Source organism: Pongo pygmaeus, chromosome 10, assembly GCF_028885625.2.
Source record: "Pongo pygmaeus isolate AG05252 chromosome 10, NHGRI_mPonPyg2-v2.0_pri, whole genome shotgun sequence".
NCBI lineage: Eukaryota > Metazoa > Chordata > Mammalia > Primates > Hominidae > Pongo > Pongo pygmaeus.
In genome coordinates, this window is record NC_072383.2 from 110,773,611 (window position 1) to 110,801,205 (window position 27,595).

A 27,595-nucleotide genomic window follows, 5' to 3' on the forward strand; every position below is an offset into this window, starting at 1 on the left:
CAATGGGCGCGCTCCTCCGCGATGGGCGGAAGTGGTGAGGCAGCTCTGAGGGCCGTTGTTCAGTGCGGGGTCTGACAGAGGAGGCTCCGTGTCTGCAGCTAGTGTGTCAACTCAGCGTTTCTCCTCTCGTCCCTGGTGAGGTGTAGCGGCGGCACGCGGCTGGAGATCCCCTGTGGCCTCCAGTTTAGGAAGGGTCCAGCATCCCAAGGGAGGGGTGTGTGGGCGAGGGGTCTCTGGGCCCGGGGTCGCGGCTGTGAGGAGAGGATGCCCGCGCGGCGGCATCTCAGGCTCCTGGAGGAGGCCGCGCTTTCTCCTCAGGGAACCGGCGCCTTGGCAGCCGCCGGCGACGCCGCCCCCTTCGCGGCCTAGGTTGGTCTAGGGAGCCGGGAAGCGGGCGTCGTCCGCAGCGCCGCTGTGGCCACCGCGTCCCGGGCGGAGCTGGGCTCATTGCCGGCCTGGGCCTAGAGCCCGAGCCTCGAGCTGCCGGCGTGGGGGGTCGCGAGTGGCCTAATGCGGCCTCGAGGCCGAAGGACCCGAGTCCGAGCTCGCACTCCGACCCGCTGGTGCTGCGGAAAACTCAGGTGGCCTTCCGCTTTCGCAGCCTCTAAAGTGAGGACCAAGACTTTCACCTCTTAGGATTGTAGTCGGGATTAAAAGATTTTCCCGGTAAGCGTTTGGCAACTGCTGTCATTTGAGAAGCCGCTTACTTCTTCACTCCCCATCACCGACCTTCCCGGGGAAGGGGGCGATTGGAAACTGCCTTGGGGTATCTGGACCCGGCAGTGGAAGCTCCGCCGCCTCGGGCAGAGGGACACGGTCCCCTCTGCGGACCAGAGAGATCTAGCTGAGCCCCAACAGGCTCCTTGTAAGCTTGAAGACTTTTTTCTGTGCCTCAACTCTTCCGTGCATTCGCCCGTTTCCTTGACCCTTTGAAGTATTGTCAGTCCTCTGCCTGAAGAATCTGAGGCCCAGAGAGGTTAAATCTGGCAGAACCAGCCAGAACTTGACCCCCAGAGGGGGACCCTGCAGGCCACCCCCAGTCTCCTTGCATGTAGAAAAGCAAGCACCTGCTACATCTGAGCTCTGGCTTTAGAGTTGGCCAGAGTGGGCTGGAATAGCACACCTGAAATCAGTTGGACAGCCTTCCTTAGTTGCCATTTCATATCAGAGTGAATATCTTTTTTTTTTTTTTGAGATGGAGTCACCTTCTGTTGTTCAGGTTGGAGTGCAGTGGCGAGATCTCAGCTCACTGCAGCCTCAACCTCCTGGGTTTAAGTGATTCTCTCGCCTCAGCGTCCTGAGTAGCTGGGATACAGGCGCCCGTCACCACGCCCAACTAATTTTTGTATTTTTAGTAGAGACTTGGTTTTGCCATGTTGGCCAGGCTGGTCTCGAACCCCAGACCTCCAGTGATCCACCCACCTCGCCCTCCCAAAGTGCTGGCATTACAGGCGTGAGCTGCCGCGCCCAGCTCAGAATGGGTGTCTTGAATTATGTCATTCCCTAGTTTAAAGCCCTTCAGTGGTTTACCATTGAGCTTGGAATCGAATCCAATATTCTTTCTGTCTTATATGACAAGACCTTCTTGAGTCATTCCCCTTTTTTATTATGCTCTTCCAGATCTGCCTTTACTTTCTCTTTCATTGCTTTTAGGCCTTTTGCCCTTCCCACTGCCTGGATGGATTTTCCCCCATTCCCATCCTCCATCTTTGTCTTTTCATGGTTGGCTCTTGTACTTCAGTTCTTAATTTAAATGTCATCTCCCCAGAAAGTTCTTCCCTGACCACTTTTATCTACCTAAAGTAGATTTGCCTCTACTTCACCCCCATTTATTTGTCAGTATACTTTTCCATCACAATACTCACCTTAAGTTATATGTATTTTTTTGCTTATTGTTTTTCTCTACCACTAAATCGCTTTATCAGACACTATATTTCCTTATTTTGTAAAGTATTTTTAGTGCCAGGGCACGGTGGCACACAGTATGGTCTTCTTTTTCTTTGAGACAGGGTCTCACTGTCTCACCCAGGCTGGAGTGCAGTGGTGTGATCACAACTCACTCACTGTAGCCTCGACCTCCTGGGCTCAAGCCTCCCAAGTAGCTGGGACTACCTTAACCTCCCACCCCAGCCTCCCAAGTAGCTGAGATTACAGGCATGTGCCACCATACCCACCTAATTTTTTGCTTTTTTTTTTTTTTTGAGATGGAGTCTCGCTCTGTCGCCCAGGCTGGAGTTTAGTGGCGCAATCTAGGCTCACTGCAAGCTCTTTTTAGTAGAGACTGGGTTTCACCATGTTAGCCAGGATGGTCTCGATCTCCTGACCTCGTGATCTGCCTGTTTCGGCCTCCCAAAGTGCTGGGATTACAGGCATGAGCCACTGCGCCCGGCTGCTTATTTTTTGTAGAGACAGGGTCTTACTATGTTTCCTGGCTGGCCTTGAACTCCTGAGCTCAAGTGATCCACCCACCCCAGCCTTCCAGAGTGCTGGGATTACAGGTATGAGACACTGCACTTGGCCCACAATATTGTCCTTTTTTTTTTATTTTTATTTTTTTGAGACAGAGTCTCACTCTGTTGCCCAGGCTGGAGTGCAGTGGTGTGATCCTGGCTTACTGCAACCTTCACCTCCTGGGTTCAAGCAATTCTGCTTCAGCCTCCCTAGTAGCTGGGACTACAGGCACCCTGCTAATTTTTTTATTTTTAGTACAGAGGCGTTTCGCCATGTTGGCCAGGCTGGTCTTGAACTCCTGACCTCAAGTGATCCGCCCACCTTGGCCTCCCAAAGTGCTGGGATTACAGGCATGAGCCACTGGACCCAGCCCCAAAGTATTGTCTTAATTAAGCATGTTGAACAAATGACTAAATACATGTTTTGAAAAGTGGCAACTCGCTTGATAATGCCAAAACCATTAAAGAACCCTACTGGGGGCAGGATTTAAGACCATTTTTGTATCATGGAAAGGAATAATCTAAACTAAACAATGGTAGTAAAGTTGTCAGTGCTTTGCTTTCTGCATTGACATCTTGTTTAAAAAGCAGGAGAAACTTTATAGTGAAGAAATTTGGCAGACACCATATCAACTATGTGATCATGGTTTACATCAATAGTAAAATAAGACTGTTGACATCATGTACCTTCTGATATAAGGCACTGAGATGAGCACAACATGATTTCTATGGTGTTCTTGCCAAAAATGTATAACCTGAATTTAATCATGAGAAAATATCAGACAAACCCAAATTGAAGGACATTATATAAAGTAACTAGCTGGCTGGGCACGGGGGCTCATGCCTGTAATCCTAGCACTTGGGGAGGCTGAGGCTGGCTGGTGGATCATATGAGGTCAGGAGTTCGAGATCAGCCTGGTCAACATGGTGAAACCCCATCTCTACTAAAAGTACATAAATTAGCTGGGCATGGTGGCGCACACCTTTGGTCCCAGCTACTCAGGAGGCTGAGGTGGAGGTTGCAGTGAGCCCAGATTGCACCACTGCACTCCGGCCTAGGCAGCAGAGTGAGACTCTGTTTAAAAAAAAAAAAAAAAAGCCAATATGCTTAACAAGGTCATGAAAGAGAAGGAAAGACTGAAGAACTCTCCCAGATCAAAGGAGATTAAGTACAAGTAATAGCTAAATACAATGTGTGATCCTAGATTGAATGCTGAACCAGAAAAAGGGCAGGATGGTGATTTTGGGATGGTGATTTTTTTTTTGAGACAGGGTCTCAGTCTTGTCACCCAGGCTAGGGTGCAGTGGTACAATCACTGCTCACTGCAGCCTTGACCTCCTGGGCTTAAGTGATCTTCCCATCTCAGCCTTTTGAGTAGTTGGGACCACAGGTGTGTGCCACCACGTCTGGCTAATTTTTAAGTTGTTTGTAGAGAAGGGGTTTCACCATGTTGCCCAGGCTGATCTTAAACTCCTGGGTTCAAGTGATCTTCCCAGCTCAGCCTCCCAAAGTTCTGGGAGTACACGCATGAGCCCCTGTGCCTGGCTTGTTGGTGAAATTTGAATAAATTCTATAGATTAGTTACTAGTATTGTATTAGTGTTAATTTCCTCTATTTGATAATTTTACTATTGTTATGATGCTTTTAGGGTAATTGGATGAAGTCTATAAGGGATGTTATTTTATTTTATTTTTATTTATTTATTTATTTTTGAGACAGAGTCTCACTCTGTCGCCAGGCTGGAGTGCAGTGGCACGATCTCAGCTCACTGCAACTTCTGACTCCCTGGTTGAAGCGATTCTCCTGCCTCAGCCTCGCTACAGGCATGCGCCACCACACCCAGCTAATTTTTGTATTTTTAGCAAAGATGGGGGTTTCACCATGTTGGCTAGGATGGTCTCGATCTCCTGACCTTGTGATCTGCCCGCCTTGGCCTCCCTAAGTGCTGGGATTATAGGTGTGAGCCACCGCGCCAGGCCAGGATGTTATTATTATTATTATTTTTGAGACAGGGTCTCACTCTGTCACCCAGACTGGAGTGCAGTGGCATGATCATGGCTGTCTGCAGCCTTGAACTCCCAGGCTTAAGCATTCCTCTTGCACATTCGTCCTGCCTCAGCCTCTCGAGTAGCTGGGACTACAGGCACACATCACCATGCCTGGGTAATTTTTTTTTTTTTTGTATTTTTTGTAGACATGAGGTTTCCCCATGTTGTGGCCAGGTTGGGCTTAAACTCCTGGCCTCAAGTGATCCGCCTGCCTTGACCTCCCAAAGTACTGAGATTACAGGCATGAGCCATTCTACCCAGCCTGGTAAAAGTATTTTATTATTTTTATTTTTTAAAAGTCCCTTATCCAATAAAATTATTTTAAATTGAAAATTTTAAAATAAGAAAATCCCAAGGGGCTGGATATTGAGTAAAATGCTTTAACATGCAGGTTTGGGTGACATTTTCTGTATACTAGTTTTTTATTTTGTTTTTTTTGCATGTCATCTTTAAAGCAGAAATGAAAGAGAAAGTTTATGTCTTCCTTGTGGTTTTCAGGAGAGCTAAAGATGGCTGAATTTCTAGATGACCAGGAAACTCGACTGTGTGACAACTGGTAAGACATTAAATCTAAGAAATGTTAGTGGAATGAGGACAGTCAAGCTTAATCACTATCATTTCCTGATTTAAAAACTCTTAGTGAAGACTGGCAGAGTCTTGAGTTAAGCTTTCTATTTTGGTGTTTATAACCCATATGAATTACAAGAAAGAGCATCTCTTTACTGATGAAATGAAACCAGTTGTAAAGTTAATAATCAGCTGGTTCCTGTTGGGGATTTCCTAAGAACTTATCTTGGTATCTTGGTGCTATACAAGTGCTCTTACTGTAAGCTGACAAAAAAAGCAAAGCAGAACCGTCTGCTATGTTTATTACTTTATTTTCCTTCACCGGGTACTTCTTTCACAATGTGCTATGTTTACCTTAGCAAACTGTGGTAGAAAGAGATGTGGAATAAGGAAAATAGTTTGACTCATTGGTGGAATATTTGAGCCAAATAACATTTTTGTCGTCGTTGTTGTCTTTTTCTTTCTTCTCAGCCTAACTGGCAGAATTAGGATATAATTAGAGCAACAGGTGGTTACAATATTCTTTACCTGCTTGGAATTAAGATTTCATCTCATTGTAGGTGTCTTGCCATATTGTAGGGTATTTCTGCCATGCCACTATCACTTTCTACCATTTCATAAACTATTTTAGTTTTGTTTGGGTTTTATATGTATAGCTACTGAAACAGAGTAATCAGTGAAACAAATAATCAAAAGAAAACATGATTTTGTAAGAAAACAGACACATTGGTTTTTAGCATTAGTTAAGATACACCTGTTTTATCAGTCCACTCCAATTAGGAGGAATCTCAATCCTAGGACAATATATAAATAACTATGCTAAGAGAGTTAAAGGGTGAGTTAACGGAAAGCTGGTGAAAAACAATGCTATTCAAAGCCAAAGAAATTAAAGAAAAAAGCAGATTAGCATAGAAGGCTGACTAAACCTGTAAAGAATTAATTTCTGGCTGTTTGTGTTTAGTGTTTGGAAAGCTCTTGGGAATTTTTCTGGAAGCTTTGGTTTGCCTTTCAGCCATTTCTATCTAAATGAAATTTCACCTCTAATTTGCTAGCCCTTCCTTGAGACTTTTAGCAGTTTTATCTGGATACGGAATTGTGTGCTCATTTATCTCACTTAAAACATCTTTATTTTATCCGAAGGTAGGAAGTAAGCATATTAGTATTTCGTCTGGTTGGAATGTTTGGTAGGAATATGTTGGCAGTTAAATTTTAAAAGAAAAAACCCCAGCAGGCAACTGTTTTATATAATTGTTGCAAATATCTTTTTTATTTCAGCATTTCCTAAGAGGTGAATATGTGGAACAGTAAATGCTTTGTGGTCTTGACAGCTGCTTTTGATTCTTGTTGCCTCATATTATGATGGTGTGGTCCTTAATATTTTTTGTTTTAATTTTAAAGTTTTAGGGGCCTTGTGTATGTAGTATGTCAACAAGTTATCCTGAACAGCCTTGTAAAGTAAATGCTAGACATTTAGTGTCTCCATATTTACCATTAAAATAAAAGTTATTGCCAAAATTATGAAAAAGGAACCCAGGTTTTCTACACCCTAAGCAGTAATTACAGGCTTTAATTTTCATGGCATTTGTACACACATGATTTACAATCACAATATAACATTGCTTCTTTCACTTTGTTGGTGTACTGTATGTAACTTAGCTATTCCTTTCTTGCTTAGGTATTTTTAATGACTTTCATTTTTTACCATTCTATGATACTGTAATAAAAATATTCATACATAATCCCAAGAGTAGGATTATTGTGTTACAGAGTATATAATTTTATGGTCCTAGAAATGCATTTTCAGACTGTTTTTAGGCAGTTTATACTACCACCAGTAATGTATTAAAGTATTAGTTTCACAACATCTTTAAAAAGTTGGGATGTATTATTTTAACTAAATTAATTCAAAATGAGTAGTTTCCTTAGAAAGCTAGAAATTTGAGAGAAATATGGGAAGTTAATCTATCAGTAATTTACCTCTTTATCTATTTGAGTTTTCTTCCCATCTCTCACAGTTGATTGTTCTGTCACCTTCCAGTGCTGCTTTGAAAGCTGCCTTGGGGTCCCTAGCCTGATAATTCCACCACTGGATGAAAATGAATTTGCACTTCTTTGGTGTCTTGGTCTTTCAGTTTGGAAGAATGACTATAGCTGGAGGCACATCATTTATCCTACTTCAAAATGTTTCTTAGACAATGTCTGAATATTAGAGGTTATTAAAAGAGAAATAAGCTATTTATAATTTAGTGTGGGAGAGAATTCTTCTAGTATTCAGTTTCAGAGGCAAAATATGATATTAAATAATGTGTTTTATGACTATCTGTATTGATCCTGTTCAGTATTTTATTTTTCTGAATTATTGTTATAGGTACCTTCTTTAATGTAGTTTTTAGCTGGTGAAATTGGAATTTTACAATGGTTGTATCCAAATAAGTAAAAGTAAGGCCTTTGAATAGAATGTACCTTTAGTTTGAGTATATGTATAATCTTTTCATGTTTAAATGGTCTTACTCTTTCATGTAAGATTATCACTTTACCTCCTTAATTTGTATAGCTTAGATATGATCTTTGGACCACTAAACTAAGTGAGAAAGGCAAAAATGAAGTGGAGAGACCAGACTGGTGGAGGAAAGGGTTCAGGATTTCATTTTTGTACAGCTTTATAGTGAAGTTTCTACCAACCCAGCCAGAGAGCATGTTCCTGTAGTCAGGAAGCATCCAGCCTGCTTTGAAAGGCATGTGAGGCATACAGGAGACAATTTCCCCTTCCCCTTTGACTATCCGAAAGCTGGCGTCTTCTCTTTTTGGTTTGACTTTTCATGGAATAAAATCCAATGAAATTAAACTACTTAAGACTGAGGGAAAATCAGTGGTAGGGTGTTTTTTCACTTGTTTTTGTTGTTTTGGTTTGTTTTCTGTTTTAAAATAATCCTGGAGCGTATCACTCTGCTTTGGGACATGGATGGTTTTGGAATAGCCTAGCTCCACTCTTTTTGGCATCTGACTTCATGTTGTGATCAGCTCTGACTTTGAGAAAGTAAGGCTGAGCTTTTAGAGGTAGTAGTGCATAGCACTGGTAACTCAGAATGTTGCACAGAAGAGTCAGCCTTCAGGATTTAGTTCTTTTTTTTTTTTTTTTTTTGATATGGAATCTTGCTGTCCCCGAGGCTGGAGTGTAGTGGCATGATCTCAGCTTTCTGCAACCTCTGCCTCCCGGGTTCAAGTGATTCTCCTGCCTCAGCCTCCCGAGTAGTTGGGATTACAGGCGTCCACCACCACACCTGGTTAATTTTTTATATTTTTGATAGAAGCGGGGTTTCACCATGTTGGCTAGGCTGGTCTTGAACTCCTAACTTCAAGTGATCTGCCTGCCTCAGCCTCCCAATCTGCTGGGATTACTGCACCTGGAAACGATTTAATTTTTTTTTTTTTTTTGAGACAGAGTTTCACTCTTGTTGCCCAGGCTGGAGTGCAATGGCATGATCTAGGCTCACTGCATCCTCCACCTCCCGGGTTCAAGCGATTCTCCTGCCTCAGCCTCCCGAGTAGCTGAGATTACAGGCATGTGCCACCACACCTGGCTAATTTTGTATTTTTAGTAGAGACGGGGTTTCTCCATTTGGTCAGGCTGGTCTTGAACTCCTGACCTCAGGTGATCTGCCCCTCGACCTCTCAAAGTGCTGGGATTACAGGCGCGAGCCACTGCGCCCAGCCAGTTTTGTTTTTTTTTATGGCAACCTCTGCCTCCCGGGTTCAAGCGATTCTCAGCCTCCCGAGTAGCTGGGATTACAGGTGCCCACCATCACGCCCGGCTAATTTTTGTATTTTTAGTACAGATGGGGTTTCACCATGTTGACCAGGTTGGTCTCGAACACCTGACCTCAGGTGATCCGCCTGCCTCGGCTTTCCAAAGTGCTGAGATTACAGGCATGAGCCACCGCGCCAGGCCAGGATTTAGTTCTTGAAAAGCAGGAATGGTAATAGTCATGAGTTTGTAGGCTAGGTATTCACTAAAGATAAATAATGGAGACTAAAGATTGGACAGGACAGATTTCCATGTGATGCCACTGTGCAAGAAAAGGCATAGATTAGTCAGTAATGCTTGCCTTTTTCTTTGGTCTATTTCTGTAGCAAAAAAGAAATTCCTGTGTTTAACTTTACCATCCATGAGATCCACTGTCAAAGGAACATTGGTATGTGTCCTATCTGCAAGGAACCATTTCCCAAATCTGACATGGAGACTCACATGGCTGCAGAACACTGTCAGGTGAGCCACCAAGTACCCAAATGTTTATACATGTGTTATACTTGCTGTTGTTCATAAATGTATTCTGTTTGCTATTGTGCAATAGCAAATGAGCATATTGTCATAAAGCCAATTTATTGATTCTCACTTCTTACTCTAGGTGACCTGCAAATGTAACAAGAAGTTGGAGAAGAGGCTGTTAAAGAAGCATGAGGTGAGCCCATGGAGTGAGTTACCGTGGGCCCAGTCCTGCTGAGATTACAGACCCACATGCAGAGCAGAAAGCCAGTCTGGTTGAGTGTTAGTTCTCCACAAGCTCACATGCATACTGTTTCTCAAAGCCTGTTTGAGGCCTTGACTATGTGACTGCTGCCATATTCGGCTACCTGGCTGTTGGAACTCCCTTATGTATGTTGAGACTCGCGAAGTCTCTCCCTTTGGAACTGAATCTGTCATTTCTGCTGGGGCTTGGTTATTGGCAGCCTCACTGAATGTGAAGCCAGCCCTAGAGTTGCCAGTATGGGATAACCTCTTTAGCACACAGCCTGCCTAACAAGCTGTCATTTCATTTTAAATTCTTTTTTTTTTTTTTTTTTTTGAGACGTAGTCTTGTTCTATTGCCCAGGCTGGAGTGCAGTGATGTGATCTCGGCTTACTGCAACCTCTGCCTCCCAGGTTCAAGCAATTCTCCTGCCTCGGCCTCCCGAGTAGCTGGGATTACAGGTGCCCACCACCACTTCCGGCTAATTATTAGTAGAGACGGGATTTCACCATGTTGGCCTGACCTTGTGATCTGCCTGTCTCAGCCTCCCAAAGTGCTGGGATTACAGGCGTGAGCCACCACACCTGGCTTCATTTTAAATTCTTGAACACCTGGATAACATGCGATTTAACCTAAGAAATTCCTCAGCATTTGATGAGAGAGAATAGAGTATCATTTGCTCGCTAGTTGAGATAAAACTGGCCGAAGGTTTTTTGTTTTTTTTTTTTAAATACAGACAGGGTCGGCTGGGCATGGTGGCTTATGCCTGTAATCCCAGCACTTTGAGAAGCGGAGGTGGGCAGATCACTTGAGGTCAGGAGTTTGAGACCAGCCTGGCCAACATGGTGAGACCCTGTCTCTATTAAAAATACAATTAGCTGGGCGTGGAGGTGTGTGCTACTTGGGAGGCTGAGGCACGAGAATCGCTTGAACCCGGAAGGCAGAGGTTGCAGTGAGCCGAGGTCGTGCCACTGCACTCCAGCCTGGACGACAGGGTGAGACTATGTCTCAAAAAAAAAAACCCAAAAAATAGAGACAGGTGTTGTCTCTATTGTTGTGTTGCACAGGTTGGTCTTGAACTCCTGGGCTCAAGTGGTCCTCCTGCCTCAACCTCCCGAAGTGCTAGGATTACAGGCATGAGCCACTGTACTCAGCCCAAAGTTTTTTTTTTTTTTTTTGAGATGGAGTCTTGTTCCCGTCTCGCAGGCTGGAGTGTGGTGGCACAATCTTGGCTCACCGCAACCTCCACCTCCCAGGTTCAAGTGATTCTTCTTCCTCAGCCTCCCGAGTAGCTGGGATTACAGGCGTGCTCCACCATGCCTGGCTAATTTTTTTTGTATTTTTAGTAGAGACAGGATTTTGCCATGTTGACCAGGGTGATCTTGAACTCCTGACCTCAGGTGATCCACCCGCCTTGGCCTCTCGAAGTGCTAGGATTGAAGGCGTGAGCCACCGTGCCCGGTAATTTTTCTTTTTTTTAATTAAAAACCTTTTTTAAGAGACAGAGTCTCACTCTGTCACCCAGGCTAGCATGCAATGGCATGATCATAACTCACTGCAGCCTCGAATTCCCAGGCTCAAATGATCTACCTGCATAGGTGGTACTACAGGTATAGGCCTCTATGCCTGGCTAATTTTATTTATTTTTGTTTTTCATAGAGTTGGGGGTCTTGCTATGTTGCCCAGGCTAGTCTCGAACTCTTGGCCTCAAGTGATCCTCCCTTCTTGGCTTTCCCAAGTGCTGAGATTACAGGTGTGAGCTATGGCACCTGGCCAAAACTGGCCAACGTTGAATGAGTATGTTAATTCACCAATTTAAAAATCCATCCGGGCGCGGTGGCTGACGCCTGTAATCCCAGCACTTTGGGAGCCTGAGGCGGGTGGATCACAAGGTCAGGAGTTCGAGACCAGCCTGGCCAATATGGTGAAACCCCGTCTCTACTAAAAATACAAAAATTAGCTGGGCATGGAGACGCGTGTCTGAAATCCCAGCTACTCGGAAGGCTGAGGCAGGAGAATTGCTTGAACCTGGGAGGCAGAGGTTGCAGTGAGTCGAGATCGTGCCATTGCACTCCAGCCTGGGTGATGGGGTGAGACTCCATCTAAAACAAACAAAAAAAAACTGGCTTATCTTGTTTTCAAGTGTTGACATAAACTAACAGTCAAAAGCACTACTCAATATTTTATAACGCAAGTGAAATCAGTGCTGTGCCCCTTCAAGGAACCACGTGACAGTTTGTTCAGTTGAGCACAAGTTCCTTGCAGGAACAGTTGCTGGCAGAAGGGCTGCGTCTACAGCCCATGTGGAACCAAGGACAGTTTTCCCATTCAGTAGGGAGCATCCCTCAGCCTTGATCTTCATTTCTAGGCCAGGCACGGTGGCTCACGCCTGTAATCCCAGCACTTTGGGAGGCTAAGGCGGGTGGATCACGAGGTCAGGAGACCGAGACCATCCTGGCTAACACGGTGAAACCCTGTCTCTACTAAAAATAAAAAAATTAGCCGAGCATGGTGGTGGGCGCCTGTAGTCCCTGCTACTTGGGAGGATGAGGCAGGAGAATGGCGTGAACCCGGGAGGCGGAGCTTGCAGTGAGCCGAGATTGCGCCACTGCACTTCAGTCAGGGCGACAGAGCAAGACTCCGTCTAAAAAAATAAATAAATAAATAAAAATTCTAAAAAAAAAAAAAAATAAATAGAAATAAATAAATAAATAAAAATCCAAACAGCTGTTTATATGGTAGTTATACAAGAGTGGATATACATATGTAAAAATTCACCAAGGTATATACTTAAAGATTTGTGCATTTCATTATGTGTGCCTCAAACTGTAACAACTTGATTTTATTAATTTATAATTAAATTACCCTTAAAGGTAATTCATGGCGGGTTACAGTGACTCATGCCTGTAATCTTAGCACTTTGGGAGGCCAAGGCGAGAGGATTGCTTAAACTAAGGAGTTCAAGACCAGTCTAGGCAATGTCGTGAGACCCCTATCTCTACAAAAAACTAAAAAATTAGCTGGGAATGGTGGTCCGTTCCTGTAGTCCCAGTTGCTCGAGGGGCTGAGGTACGATATTGTTTGAGCCTGGAGGTTGAGGCTGCAGTGAGCCCTGTTTGTGCCACTGCATTCCAGCCTGGGCAACAAAGAGACTCTATTTCAAAAAAATAAAAATAAAAAGGTAGGCCAGGCGCAGTGACTCAGCCTGCAATCCCAGCACTTTCGGAGGCGGAGGTCGGCGGGTCACTTGAGGTCAGGAGTTCAAGACCAGCCTGGTCAACATGGTGAAACCCCATCTCTACTAAAAATACAGAAATTAGCCGGGCATGGTGCCGCATGCCTGTAATTCCAGCTACTCGGGAGGCTGAGGCAGGATAATTGCTTGAACCTGTGAGGCAGAGGTTGCAGTGAGCCAAGATCACGCCACTGCACTCCAGCCTGGGTAACAGAGTAAGACTGTCTCAAAAAAACAAAAACAAAAACAAAAAATGCTGGGCGTGGTGGCTCACGCCTATAATCTCAGCACTTTGGGAGGCCGAGGCAGGCAGATCACATGAGGTCAAGAGTTCAAGACCAGACTAGCCAACGTGGTGAAACCCCATGTCTACTAAAAATACAAAAATTAGCCAGGTGTGGTGGTGGGCTCCTGTAATCCCAGCTACTTGGGAGGCTGAGGCAGGAGAATTGCTTGAACCCAGGAGGCGGAAGTTGCATTGAGTCGAAATCATGCCATTGTACTCCAGCCTGGGCAACAGGAGTGAACTCTGTCTCAAAAAAAAAAAAATTAAACTAAAGTTCTATTCTAAATGCTACTCCAACATTTTCAGCACTGTTTGTATATACATGAACTACCTCTTGCAGGAAACGCAATAAATTGATAAAAAGACCTTAGGTAGCTGAGGAACAGGGGAGAAGAGACACGATTTTTACATATATCCTTTTTGGGCTTTAAAATTGTATACCAGCTGTGCACAGTGGCTCACGCCTGTAATCCCAGCACTTTGGGAGGCCAAGGCAGGAGGACTGCTTGAGCCTAGGAGTTTTGAGATCAACCTGGGCAACATAAGGAGACCTTTGTCTCTACAAAATAAAAAATAAAACAAAAAACCTAGCTAGGCATAATGGCACGTGCCTGTGCTCCCAGCTACTTGGGAGGCTGAGGTGGGAGGATCGCTTGAGCCCAGGAGGTCAAGGCTGCAGTAAGCAATGATCGTACCACTGCACTCCAGCCTGGGTGACACTGAGATCCTATCTCAAAAAAAAGAAAAGAAAAAATTAAAAAATAAAATTTGATACCATGTAGATATAATGCCAATTCAGAAAGCTTTTTTTTCAAAAGCTTTTTTTTTTTTCCTTTTTTTTTCCCACTCTGTCACCTAGTCTGGAGTGCAGTGGTGTGATCCCAGCTCACTGCAACCTCGGCCTCCCGGGTTCAAGCAATTCTCCTGCCTCAGCCTCCTGAGTAGCTGGGACTACAGGTGAATGCCACCACACCCTGCTAATTTTTGTATTTTTGGTAGAGTGGGGTTTCACCATGTTGGTCAGGCTGGTCTTGAACTCCTGACTTCAGGTGATCTGCCTGCCTTGGCCTCCCAAAGTGCTGGGATTACAGGCGTGGGACACTGCCCAGGCCCCAAAGTTTTCTTAGATAAATAACACGGATTTGCCAGGAGTAGTGGCTCACACCACTTGAGGCTGGGAGTTTGAGACTAACTTGGCTAACGTGGTGAAACCCCTTTGGTGCTAAAAATACAAAAAAATTAGCTGGGTGTGGTGGCACGCACCTGTGGTCCCAAGCAACTCAGGAAACTGAGGCACAAGAATTGCTTGAACCCGAGAGGTGGAGGTTGCAGTGAGCTGAGATTGCACCATGCACTCCATGCACACCACTCTGTCGCTGGGCGACAGCAATACTTTCTCAAAAAATAATGAATAAAAAATAAAGCCCGTGCTAAATACAAATATGAAGGTTAGAGAAACCTGTGTCTTTCTAAAGTGCAGTTTCTTTTCCTCATTATTAGGTACTTAAGACTGAATTGGAGGCTGGGCGCGGTGGCTCAAGCCTGTAATCCCAGCACTTTGGGAGGCCGAGGCAGGCGAATCACGAGGTCAGAAGTTCAAGACCAGCCTGGCCAACATAGTGAAACCCTGTCTCTACTGAAAATACAAAAAATTAGCCGGGTGTGGTGGTGTGCGCCTGTAATCCCAGCTACTCGGGAGGCTGAGGCAGGGGAATCGTGTGAACCCTGGAGGCAGAGGTTGCAGTGAGCCGAGATTGCGCCATTGCACTCCAGCCTGGGCGACAATGCGAGACACTATCTCAAAAGAAAAAAAAAAAAAAAAAGACTGAATTGGAGTAGTTGGTAGGGGACAGGGACATTGGAGCTTTGACAGACATCTGAATTGCTATGATTCTTGTTATTTGCTCCTGGGCTTCTCTGGCTGGTTTTAGATTACTTAGTAATGTGTGCACAAAACGATATGATAGTTAGAGTGGCTGAGTAGTGGGCTCCCTCTAATATTTTATTTTCCTTTATAGAACATTGTGGCAGGAACAAAAGGGGAAGCTGTGACTCTTAAATAATTAAATACATTAAAAAATGGCAGGAGGATCAAGGGTTGGATAAGATTGCAGTAGATACTCTTGGCTTTCCTTGCCCTATACTAAAACACACCTTTCCTAGATATGCATATTAACTGCCTCATTCCTCTGTTTTGTAGGAGACTGAGTGCCCTTTGCGGCTTGCTGTCTGCCAGCACTGTGATTTAGAACTTTCCATTCTCAAACTGAAGGAACATGAAGATTATTGTGGTGCCCGGACGGAACTATGTGGCAACTGTGGTCGCAATGTCCTTGTGAAGGATCTGAAGACTCACCCTGAAGTTTGTGGGAGAGAGGGGGAGGAAAAGAGAAATGAGGTTGCCATACCTCCTAATGCATATGATGAATCTTGGGGTCAGGATGGAATCTGGATTGCATCCCAACTCCTCAGACAAATTGAGGCTCTGGACCCACCCATGAGGCTGCCGCGAAGGCCCCTGAGAGCCTTTGAATCAGATGTTTTCCACAGTAGAACTACCAACCAAAGGAACATTACAGCCCAGGTTTCAATTCAGAATAATCTGTGTGAGTTGTGCTTGGGATTAGGGAACTAGAATGGTATCAAAATCCCAAGGCAAATGGGAACAGGGCTTTGGGGCCAGATAGATCTTGATTATAGAAACCCGACTGTAGCTGAGTAACACTGGGAAGAATACCTCAACTTTCCTATAAAATGGAAATAACCTCCATTGGATTATAGTTAGAGTTCATAATGGTGAGGATGATGACAGTGTTGTAAATAGCCAACACTTATACAGATTGAGTATCCCTTATCCAAAATACTTGGGGCCAGAATTGTTTTGGCTTTTGAAGTATTTGCTTTATATATACTGGATGAACGTCTCAAATCTGAGAATCTGAAATCCAAAATGTTCCAGTGAGCATTTTCTTTGAGAGCCATATTGATGCCCAAAAAGTTTCAAATTTTGGAGTTTTGGATTGGTATGCTCAACCTGTATCTTATTTCCCTTAGGCATTTGCAAAGTGCTTTATATGTATTAACTCATTTAATTCTCTCATTATTTGAAGGTAGGTAAATTTGAAGGTAGAACTGAGATTTGAATTCAGATAATCTGACCTCGTGCTTTAAACCATTCTACTGTAATTCAGAAAATAAGTATAAAATGTTTAGCACAGTGCCTGTTTCATAATTATGGCTCAGTAATATTGCTTAATAATACAGTTAGAATAATAATGGAGGCTTTTCACATGGCAGACTTTAATGTTCAGAGCTAGGAGACCCAGAGGGTGAAGAGATCTGGTTGAGCATGGTCATTTTTGTTCCTACCCAAATGCCTGTAAACCTTGACTATTTGCTAGGCATGGACTTGAGTTGAGGGTGGTAACATTTCTAATGTATCCTGAATGCTGGTTGTTTTTTTGTTTTGTTTTGTTTTTTGTTTTGTTTTTGTTTTTCAGTTGAAGAACAAGAGAGGCAGGAAAGGAATAGAGGCCAACAGCCCCCCAAAGAGGGTGGTGAAGACAGTGCAAACTTGGACTTCATGTTGGCCCTAAGTCTGCAAAATGAAGGTCAAGCCTCCAGTGTAGCAGAGCAGGACTTCTGGAGGGCCGTATGTGAGGCCGACCAGTCTCATGGCGGTCCCAGTTCTCTGAGTGACATAAAGGGTAGGCTTGCTTATTCTGCACTAGCCTCTTTCTCTACAGTTTTTGTAAGTCTTAGGTTATACAATTCTTATACAATTGAAAGATTTTAATGAAATAGAATTTGCCTTATTCTTTTTTGTTTCTTTTTTCTTTTCTTTTTTTTTTTTTGGGACAGTCTCGCCCTGTCACCCAGGCTGGAGTGCAATGGCATGATCTCGGCTCACTGCACCCCTGCCTCCTGGGTTCAAGTGATTCTCGTGCCTCAGCCTCCTGAGTAGCTGGGATTACAGGTAAACGCTTGAACCCAGGAGGCGGAGGTTGCAGTGAGCTGAGATTGTGCCACTGCACTCCAGCCTGGTGACAGAGTGACACCTTGTCTCAAAAAAAAAAAAAAAAAAACTCTAAAGGACATTATTGTACAAGTAGAGAATTACATTAAAGTTGCTGAGAGTGACATCCGTATTGTTTACATAGGAGAAAGCAGTGCCCTTGTTCTTCAAAGACACATGATGAAGTACTTAGGAATAAAATGTTATGTGTTCAAACTTATTCTCAAATAGTTCAGGGGAAAAATACATAAAAGTCATGTGAGGAAATATTAAGCTTTGTGAATATAGATGAGGAGTATATGGGTATTTACTATACTATTCTGAACATTTTTTTTTGGAGATGGAGTTTCGCTCTTGTTGCCCAGGTTGGAGTGCAATGGCACAATCTCGGCTCACTGCAACCTCTGCCTCCTGGGCTCAAGTGATTTACCTGCCTCAGTCTCCCGAGTAGCTGGGACTACAGGCGCCCGCCACTATGCCTGGCTAATTTTTTGTATTTTTAGTAAAGACGGAGTTTCACTGTGTTAGCCAGGATGGTCTCGATCTCCTGACCTCGTGATCCGCCCGCCTTGGCCTCCCAAAGTGCTGGGATTACAGGCGTGAGCTAGTGTGCCCAGCCATGCCCGGCTAATTTTTTTGTATTATGAGTAGAGACGGGGTTTCACCATGTTGGCGAGGCTGGTCTCAAACTCTTGACCTCAGGTGATCCACCCACCTCAGCCTCCCAAAGTGCTGGGATTATAGGTGTGAGCCACTGCGCCCAGCCATTCTGGGTAATTTCTTATCGGTCTTCTAGTTCACTGATTTTTCTCTGTAGTTATTTCGAATCTGTTGTTTAATGTGTCCATTAAGATTTTCACTTTAGTGATTATATATTTCATTTTGAGTTCTGTTTGATCCTTTTCCTCATTGTACCTCCTAATTTTTAAAATAATCTTTTGTTCCATAGTCATATTACAGTTCCTGCTTTGGTTTTTTTTGGTTTTGTTTTTTGTTTTTTTTTTTTTTGAGGCAGGATCTCGCTTTGTCACCGAGGCTGGAGTGCAGTGGCGTGATCTCAGCTCACTGCAGCCTCCGCCCCCAGGCCTCAAGTGATCCTCCCACTTCAGTCTCCCATGTAGCTGGGACCACAGGCATGCACCACTACCTATTTTTTTGCATTTTTAATAGAGATGGTTCCTTACCATGTTGCCCAGGCTAGTCTCGAACTCCTGAGCTCAAGCAATCTGCCCCACCTCGGCCTCCCAAAGGATTGGGATTACAGGCGTTAGCCACTGCGCCCAGCATAGTTCCCTCTTTAACATGTCTTTAAACATGTTAAATATACTTATTTTTCTTTTGTGTCCAAAAATAGCAAAAACTGTTTCTTTGCTATGTTGTTTCTGCTGTCTCCTGTTCATGGAGGCTTGCTATGTGTGTGTGTGAACACCAAGTTTTCTAGCATGTTCCTCTGAGAATTTATAAATGCTTCTGGCAGGCACATAGAGATACTACCATTAGGGGTAACTTTAAGCTTTTGGCCTGGACTTTTTTTTTTTTTTTCTTGAGACAGAGTCTCCCTCTGTTACCCAGGCTGGAGTGCAATGGCGCGATCTTGGCTCATTGCAACCCCCGCCTCTGGGGTTCAAGTGATTTCTCCTGCCTCAGCCTCCAGGGTAGTTGGGACTACAGGCTTGTACCACCATGCCCGCCTAATTTTTGTATTTTTAGTAGAGACGGGGTTTTACCACATCGCTCAGGTTGGTCTGGAACTCCTGACCTCAGGTAATCCACCCACCTTGGCCTCCCAAAGTGCTGGGATTATAGGCGTGAGACACCATGCCCGGCTGGCTTGGACTTTTAAAAAGCATAAACATAGCTGAGCATCATGTCTCATTCCTGTAATCCCAACACTTTGGGAGGCTGAGGCGGGAGGTTCATTTAAGCCGAGGAGTTCAAGACCATCCTGGGCAACAGAGTCAGACTTCATTTCTACACAAAATAAACAAAAACTAGCTAGGCATGGTGGCACACACGTGTAGTCTCAGCTACTGGGTAGGCTGAGGTGGGAGGATCTCCTGAGCCTGGGAGATCAAGGCTGCAGTGAGCCAAGATTGCACCAACTGCACTCCAATCTAGGCAACAGAAAAAAAATCGCAAATGTGAATTTATGTAAAAATAGAAACATAAAAAACAGAAGCACAGACCGTGACCCCAAACCTGTGTAAGGGGCCAAGCTCTAGTTACTGTACTTGGTAGAGACTTTTCTTTTACCCAGAACTAAAATCTAGATGGGTAGAAGGGTAAATTTCCCTACATCCCCCCATTGTTCACCCTCCTGTTTGTTTAGCAGTTTTACTGAGGGTGTTGTGTCTGGGAATCTTGGGTTTAAAATGTATCGATTTGTTCACCTCAGTTACTTTTAGTCAGCATTTTTTGGTACTGGGAGGAGTATTCAGGATATTGTTTGCTAGTTTGCTCAATTTCTTTATCTGTAAAATAAGGATAATGTAAGATCTACTTTGTAAGTTTTTTCTGAGGATTGAAATAGTGTGGGGAAAACACTTAAGATTATTGCCTATGGTTATTACACATTTAAATCGCTTCCTTAGAGTAGTGAGTAGGAGGTAAACTACTACTATACTGCTACTCAGGAAATTGGGGTCCAGTACATTTCTTGTTTTGTAATGGAAGTTTTTGCCTAGAGTTTATCAATTGGGTGGGTTCCCTCTGAGAATATACAGCCCCACAAATTGCTATCTATAAGAAACATTAAAGAAAGCCAAACTTCTATATAAGACCCCATAAAGAGGATAAAAAGTTAAATTCAAGTTTGTTTTTGTTCATCCTGAGTCTCATTGTGTGGCCTAATACCTAGGTGCAGCTGACGAGATCATGTTGCCTTGTGAATTTTGTGAGGAGCTCTACCCAGAGGAACTGCTGATTGACCATCAGGTGTGTTATGAATTACTTGAGGACTTTTAGTAGGTGTATGCAAGCCATAATTGGTGTTACAGGCCACATGAGGCCTTGAACAAATCATTTTAATACAATGCCCATGGTAGGAACAGCAAGTGTTCTTTTCCATGATGTGAGTGGCATACAGATATGAAAACAGCCTTGTTCCTTCTTAGAAAAAGTGATGGCAGTGATGTGTGCCTGTAGTCCCAGCTACTCAGGAGGCTGAGGTGGGAGGATTGCTTGAGCCCATGAGTTTAAGGCCAGCCTGGGCAACATAGTGAGACCCCAGCTCTACCAAAAAAAAAGGGGGGCGGGCAGGGAATGATGCTCATTTCAGCAGACCTAGAAATCTCATGCTAGCAGCCCTTTCATGTGGTAGTGACTGGTGCACATATATCTCCACTGCCCGTCTTGTGATCTGGTCTCATCTCATGCCACATTTTGATTTATTGGAGCTGTATTGAAGTCCTTGCATTTTTCTAGAAAGGTCAAGGGTGTTTTCTGCACATTACTTTATCTACCTGAAAGGTGTCTGGCCTTCTGCCCCTGTCTCCTTAACACATCCAACAACACAGACCCCTTACTTGTAGAGTTGGTTCAGATGTGACTTTATGGAAGCCATCCTGAGAGGTACTGTGAAGGCTAGGTCAGGAACCACACCTGTGTGCTTCTGAAAGTCTGTGCCCACCTCTCTTATAGTTTGTCACTTTATGATGTGGTCTTCTGATCTCCTGTTGGTCTGCATCACTAGGCTGAGTTCCCTGAGGGCAGGTTCTGGGTTTTCCCAGTTTCGGAATCTAAATACTTGGTATCTGAAAAGGTGTCAGTTATTTGAATGATTGACTATTCTTGAGCCATTTAGGAATGATGAGCAAATAGCTTTATGTGTTTGAGGATTACCTGATGGAGGGAACTTCTGTTTTTTTTTTTTTTTTTTTTTTTTTTTGAGACGGAGTCTCACTCTGTCACCTAGGCTGGAGCACAGTGACGCAATTGGGGCTCACTGCAGCCTCTGCCTCCTGGGTTCCGGCTGTTCTCCTGCCTTAGCCTCCTGGGTAGCTGGGACTACAGGCGCACACCACCATGCCCAGCTAATTTTGTATTTTTCGTAGAGACAGGGTTTCACCACATTGGCTAGGCTGGTCTCAAACTCCTAACCTCGTGACCCGCCCACCTCAGCCTCCCAAAGTGCTGAGATTACAGGCGTGAGCCACCACGCCTGGCCTGGAGGGAACTTTTTGTTCCCTCAATACTCTGATTTGGTTTGGCCTAGTCTGGCATTTCCACAACTACTAAGTAGTGCCTATGCTCTGGATGGTGGAACATACTTTCCCCCATAAATGAAATAATGTATTATTTGAATACATGTAGTTTTTGTTTTGGGAGTACCATAGAAAATCCATTAACAAAGATAATAAAGAATATTTGTGCCTCTCTTTTACTGTATGGGTGTGGTGGGAAGAACCTTGAATCTTTTCAAATTAATTTAAAAAGAATGAACACACTTAAAAAAACCACAAAAATATTTAAAAGTAAAATGAGTGTTCTGTGTATATTCCTCTTTTTAGTTCCTCTTTCCAATTTTAAGCATTTTTAAAATTTTTTTTTTTTTTTGAGACTGAGTCTCGCTCTGTCATTCAGGCTGGAGTGCAGTGGTGCGATCTCGGCTTACTGCAACCTCTGCCTCCCAGGTTCAAGCAATTCTCTGCCTCAGCCTCCCAAGTAGCTGGGATTATAGGCAAGTGCCACCACGCCCGGCTAATTTTTGTATTTTTAGTAGAGACGGGGTTTCACCATCTTGGCCAGGCTGGTCTTGAACTCCTGACCTTGTGATCCACCTGCCTTGGCCTCCCAAAGTGCTGGGATTACAGGTGTGAGCCACTGCGCCCGGCCAAGCATTGTTAAAATTATATGACTTCTTCTAGAAAATATTTTAGGAATGTAGTTTTTTTCTTAACCTCTGATTTTTGTTTTTAACCTATATTTTTTAAATGACAGACAAGCTGTAACCCTTCACGTGCCTTACCTTCACTCAATACTGGCAGCTCTTCCCCCAGAGGGGTGGAGGAACCTGATGTCATCTTCCAGAACTTCTTGCAACAGGCTGCAAGTAACCAGTTAGACTCTTTGATGGGCCTGAGCAATTCACACCCTGTGGAGGAGAGCATCATCATCCCTTGTGAATTCTGTGGGGTACAGCTAGAAGAGGAGGTGCTGTTCCATCACCAGGTAAGGGTCCCTGGAGTCCCTGTCCGTGTGGCTCTATGTGTGAACCTGAGGCTTCCAGAGCTGAGAACACTTCCTTAGCCTTTAAGTTGCATTCCATCTGACAAGGAATGCACACACTTGGCTTCTGGCCATGTCATCTTCATAAGCTGTCTGTGGTAACCAATACCGCAGGCTTTCAGACTTACCCTCCCTTCGGGCAACTGAAGCCATCTTGTTACTAGCTGAGGACCAAAGAGCCAGGACTCTATTTGAGCAGGTGTGGAAGGACGCCTTGTCAGAGGGTTTAGATGAGAGTCTCCCTGCTTTTCACCAGGTGGGTTTTTCCCATTGTGGTGGCATTTGAGACTTGCATTCTAGGAGACCTGAGGGTCTACTTCTGGTTTTGTCCTGTGGATGACCCTCACTGGGGCCATCCGTTAGTGAGATAGTTGGACTAGACAATATGAAGTCATTTTTCAGCATTTACAGTATAGGATTCCAATCCGTTAGTGGAAAATATGTTTTCTGCCTAATCGTATATGTTACGGGGAGTGAGAGTCAACACTGCAGCTACCATTTCTGTAGCTGATGCCATGCAGCTGTTACTAGAACATTGTACATTTCATTTCTGTAATAAAGACTCCTGCTTTTCAGAGGCCAGGCGTGGTGGCTTATGCCTGTAATCCCAGCACTTTGGGAGGCTGAGGCGGGCAGATCACTTGAGGTCAAAAGTTTGAGACTAGCCTGGCCAACATGGTGAAACCCCATCTCTACTAAAAATACAAAAATTAGCTGGATGTGGTGGCGGGCACCTGTAATCCCAGCTACTCGGGAGGCTGAGGCATGAGAATCACTTGAACCTGGGAGGCGGAGGTTGCAGTGAGCCGAGATCACACCACTGCACTCCAGCCTGGGTGACAGAGCGAGACTCTGTCTCAAAAAAAAGAAAGAAAGAAAGAAAAAAAAGACTCTTGCTTTGGGATCAAACAGTAGATAAGTGACTGCTTACCCTCTAGGGCAGACTGAAATAAGCAACCACACAAATAAATACTCTGGTCAGAGTATAGAAATGCTTTTCAGCTGCTCTGAAGGTAGTGAGTTATCTCAGTTGATTGTTCACAGTCAGTTACAGATCGAACTCCTTGTTCTACTCTTTTCCCCCTTCTCACTATTGCACTTGAATAGTCTTAAAAAACAGAAAAAAAAAGAAAGAAATGTTTTTCTGGGCTCCAAGACCAGCCCTTCCCACATCCCTGCACAAATTAGAAAGTGCTTCTGTCAGTGCCTCATGTGCCGATGGGATTGAATGCAACCATTCCAGATGTGTGGTTTCTGAAAGTTCCCAGAACTTTCAGAGGTTGTCAAAGTCCCCCTCCAGATGAGGAATACACTGCTGTTCCTCCCATCGCGTGCTCTTTTCTGGGAATGACTCAATTCAGAGGTACTAATTCTGGTTTTTCTTGTTTAGGACCAGTGTGACCAACGCCCAGCCACAGCAACCAACCATGTGACAGAGGGGATTCCTAGACTGGATTCCCAGCCTCAAGAGACCTCACCAGAGCTGCCGAGGAGGCGTGTCAGACACCAGGGTATTTATTAGCCAGGACTCAGCCAAGGCTGCAGGTCTACTGCTGGCTCCAGCCTGTTTACCACTTCTCATCCACTGCTCTAACGTGGGGATTACCTGCATCTTGAATTTCCAAACACACTAGGGTCTCATGGGGGACTCCTCTGCAGGTAGTTGTGGTCCCACATTAGACTGAGCTCTCTCAAGTGTGTGATTTTTAGGGTAATGGCTTTGCGGACATCCATGAGATACACATAGTAGTAAGTGCTTGTAATAAGTTTCTGGTTTCCTGTCTGTGCACTTAGTGGATTATTTGTAGATAATTTGCAGACCTTATGGTAGCTACCCTGGGCCCCCATTTCAAGTTGAAATACACTTAGGGTACTCAAACCTATTATTATTATTTATTTTTAATTTTTTTGTAGAGACAGAGTCTTGCTCTGTCACCCAGGCTGGAGTGCAGTGGCACAATCATAGCTTACCGCAGCCTCAAACTCCTGGGCTCAAGTGATCCTCCCTCCTCAGCCTCCCAAGTAGCTGGGACTACAGGCACACTCTACTACACCCAGCTAATTTTTTTGTTTTTGTAGAGATAGGGTCTTGCTATGTTGCCCAGGGTGATTTCGAACTCTTGGCCTCAAGCAGTCCTCCTGCCTTGGACTCCCAAAGCATTGGGGTTACATGCGTGGGCCACTGTGACTGACCTCAAACTTATTTATTTTATTTATTTTTTTTAGACAGGGTCTCTGTCATCCAGGCTGGAGTGCAGTGGCGTGATCACAGCTCACTGCAGTCTTGACCTCTTGAGCTCAAGTGATTCTCCCACCCTTAGCCTCCTGAGTAGCTGGGACTATAGGTAGGCTAGGTGCCCACCAACACACCCAGCTAATTTTTAATTTTTTTTTGTAGAGTTGGGGTTTCGCCACATTGTCCAGGCTGATCTTGAACTCCTGGGCTCAAGTGTTCCTCTCAGCTCGGCCTCTCAAACTGTTGGGATTACAGGTGTGAGCCATCACACCCAGCCTCAAACTTATTATTATTACTTAAGAGCATCATGTTTAGGCAAGTAAAATGTTTTTGAAACCTCACCACTACAAAGCCAATTAGAAATTATTTTTCGGCTGGGCATGGTGACTCACGCCTGCAATCCCAGCACTCTGGGAGGCTGAGGTGGGCGGATCACAAGGTTGGGAGTTCAAAACCAGCCTGGCTGACATCATGAAACCCAGTCCCTACTAAAAATACAAAAATTAGCCGGGCGTGGTGGCGGGTGCCAGTAGTCCCAGCTACTTGGGAGGCTGAGGCAGGAGAATCACTTGAATCCAGGAGGCAGAGGCTGCAGTGAGCCAAAATCACGCCATTGCACTCCAGTCTGGGTGACAGAGCAAGACTCCATCTCAAAAAAAAAAAAATTATTTTTCAAGGTTTGCTTGCACACTGTTGTTGTATAGTTAGGAGGCTTTCTTTGAGGATTCAGATAATATGTGCAGAATTGATAAAATATCCCCATCTCTGCCCTGGAGATGTGGGTTCCAGCAGCCTTTTGGGGTGAACAGTTGTCTTTTTTTTTTTTGAGACAGAGTCTTGCTCTGCCTTGTCCAGGCTGGAGTGCAGTAGCATGATCTCGGCTCACTGCAGCCTTCACCTCCTGGGTTTAAGTGATTCTCCTGGTCTCAGCCTCCTGAGTAGTTGAGACTATAGCCGTGTGCCACCTCACCTGGCTAATTTTGTATTTTTTTTTTAGTAGAGATGGGATTTCACCATGTTGGCCAGGCTGGTCTTGAACTCTTGACCTCAGGTGATCCCCCTACCTTGGCCTCCCAAAGTGCTGGGTTTACGGGCATGAGCCACCACGCCTGGCTGAGCAGTTGTCTTCTATCTGGAATCTTTGTTCCTGCCCTAAACCTGGCACTATAGCCAGAGCAGGCTTTTTCCTAAAGCTGTTACCATTTTCTTTTCTCAGGAGACCTGTCTTCTGGTTACCTGGATGATATTAAGCAGGAAACAGCTAATGGGCCCACCTCCTGTCTGCCTCCCAGCCGACCCATTAACAATATGACAGCTACCTATAACCAGCTATCGAGATCAACATCAGGCCCCAGACCTGGGTGCCAGCCCAGCCCTCCTCGTGTGCTGAAGCTCAGCAACTCAGACAGCCAGGACATCCGGGGGCAGAATCGACCAAACAGCCAGAATGGGGCCATAGCCCCTGGGCACGTTTCAGTGATTCGCCCTCCTCAAAATCTCTACGCAGAAAACATTGTGCCCTCTTTCTCCCTTGGGCCCGCAGGGAGATACGGAGCTAGGTAAGAATCAGTAGCCCAGGAATGGGGCTTGGGAGTAGCTGAAGCGAACATGGGCAAAGGCCTGGTTACCCTTTCTGGGCCTGGGGTAAGACTGAGATCCTTGCATGGTAAGGGGAGGAGTATGGATTTTCCCTGTATTGTCACCTGACTCCAAAAAAATCATTTTGTGGCCCATGGGTTTTCTGGGGTTTGTCTGCTAGCATAGGGCTGCTTCCTGTTTCCTCTGAGTTTGTTGACCTTTGTGCAGGGACACTTCAGGAGCTAGTTTCCAATTGTTTTCTTTCAGTGGTAGGAGTGAAGGTGGCAGGAATTCCCGGGTCACCCCTGCAGCTGCCAACTACCACAGCAGAACTGCAAAGGTAAGGTGGGCTCCAGCCCATGATGCTCAGGGGGGACTCAGACATGGTGGGGCTTGTGTGGCTCCTGAAGTTGTAGAAGTTGCTGGGACCAGGCTGGTTGTGGTTCAAAGATTGTTCCTTTGGCTTTTGAGGAGGAGGTTTCTAAGGAAGCGAGACATTTTCGGGGATCCAGGGGAGGAGTAATGCTCTTTCACTTTTTACGTAAAGCTTCGTTTGTGTTGTGTTGTTCACCAGGCAAAGCCCTCCAAGCAACAAGGAGCTGGGGATGCAGAGGAGGAAGAGGAGGAGTAATGGTGTCTCCTGAGACTTTACATAAGTTCCAGTCTTCTGTGCACAGCAGCACTTGCCACCGTGCAGGCCCACCTCTCTGGCTCTTTGGGTGGGAGAGTTTTTCCAGATTTTAGATTTTTCTAGGTTATGGCCATTTTGTGTCTTTTGAGGTTGTGCTGTGGAGGTTTGGGTTTGAGGGAAGGGAGCAGGGTGGCGGTTGAGGAATGCTTCAGCCTTAGCTGCTACCTTTCGGCAGCAGTGAAATACAAGCTGCAGCCTCGGCTGCCAGGGCTCCCTTTTGACTTACTGTCGCCACTGCCCCTTGGTGCTGTGTGGTCCCGGTGGAAGGAGGGGAAGATTTTGGAAACCTGGTAGCCACCAGTAAAGTGATTCTCTGCCCTGTTGGGGCCTAAATTTGGGGGCTTTTGGGCAACCTCTTCCTGTACTGCCTCTGTCCACACTCGATTGGGCGCCAGGTGTGTATGAGGCGCTCTGGTAAGGTGCTCAGGCTAGTTGCAATGTCTGTCAGTAACGAGGCTTTTGATGTGTTTGAGCTGGAGGTGAGTGGACTGGGGGCTGTGTTTTAAGCTGCTTCCTTGGCATTTGGCATCACTGCCTTCTGTTCCTGGGGGAGCATGGATCTTTTGTCCTCACTGCTTTCTAATGGGGAGGGCTGAGGGCTCCCTGTCCCCACAGAAGATATGTTGGGCTCTGCCCCAGCCCCATGCTTGCTCTGAAAACCAAGTGTCAGAGCCCCTTCCCCTTGTTTTTATTTTACTATTATAATAATTATTAACTTCCTTGTAACAGAAATAAAGTTTGTACTTGGAGTTCA

At 45.0% G+C, this 27,595-nt stretch overlaps 1 protein-coding gene across 4 annotated transcripts; it reads left to right on the forward strand.

Moving 5' to 3' along the window:
* Positions 1-27,595, forward strand: TRAFD1 (TRAF-type zinc finger domain containing 1). 4 transcript variants are annotated; one of them, XM_054442174.1, is made up of 12 exons: positions 1-135; positions 4,998-5,055; positions 9,198-9,333; positions 9,473-9,526; positions 15,296-15,701; positions 16,596-16,802; positions 19,968-20,044; positions 22,049-22,279; positions 23,727-23,847; positions 25,789-26,131; positions 26,418-26,490; positions 26,725-27,595. In XM_054442174.1, exons 2-12 carry the CDS (start codon positions 5,009-5,011, stop codon positions 26,779-26,781), a joined length of 1,752 nt encoding a protein of 583 aa, XP_054298149.1. In that variant the 5' UTR covers positions 1-135; positions 4,998-5,008; the 3' UTR covers positions 26,782-27,595. The 4 variants fall into 4 exon arrangements, with proteins under 4 accessions (XP_054298149.1, XP_063503180.1, XP_054298150.1 ...); XM_054442175.1 differs by having other exon boundaries at positions 47-666; XM_063647109.1 differs by having other exon boundaries at positions 60-2,498.

What these genes read in the sequence shown, in the direction of transcription:
- TRAFD1 (XM_063647109.1), top strand. Translation starts at nt 2,372, where the DNA reads ATGAGCCACTGCGCCCGGCTGCTTATTTTTTGTAGAGACAGGGTCTTA. An exon ending in ACTCGACTGTGTGACAACTG is followed by an intron (nt 5,056 to 9,197) that starts GTAAGACATTAA and finishes CTATTTCTGTAG; the next exon opens with CAAAAAAGAAATTCCTGTGT. An exon ending in GCAGGGAGATACGGAGCTAG is followed by an intron (nt 26,132 to 26,417) that starts GTAAGAATCAGT and finishes GTTTTCTTTCAG; the next exon opens with TGGTAGGAGTGAAGGTGGCA.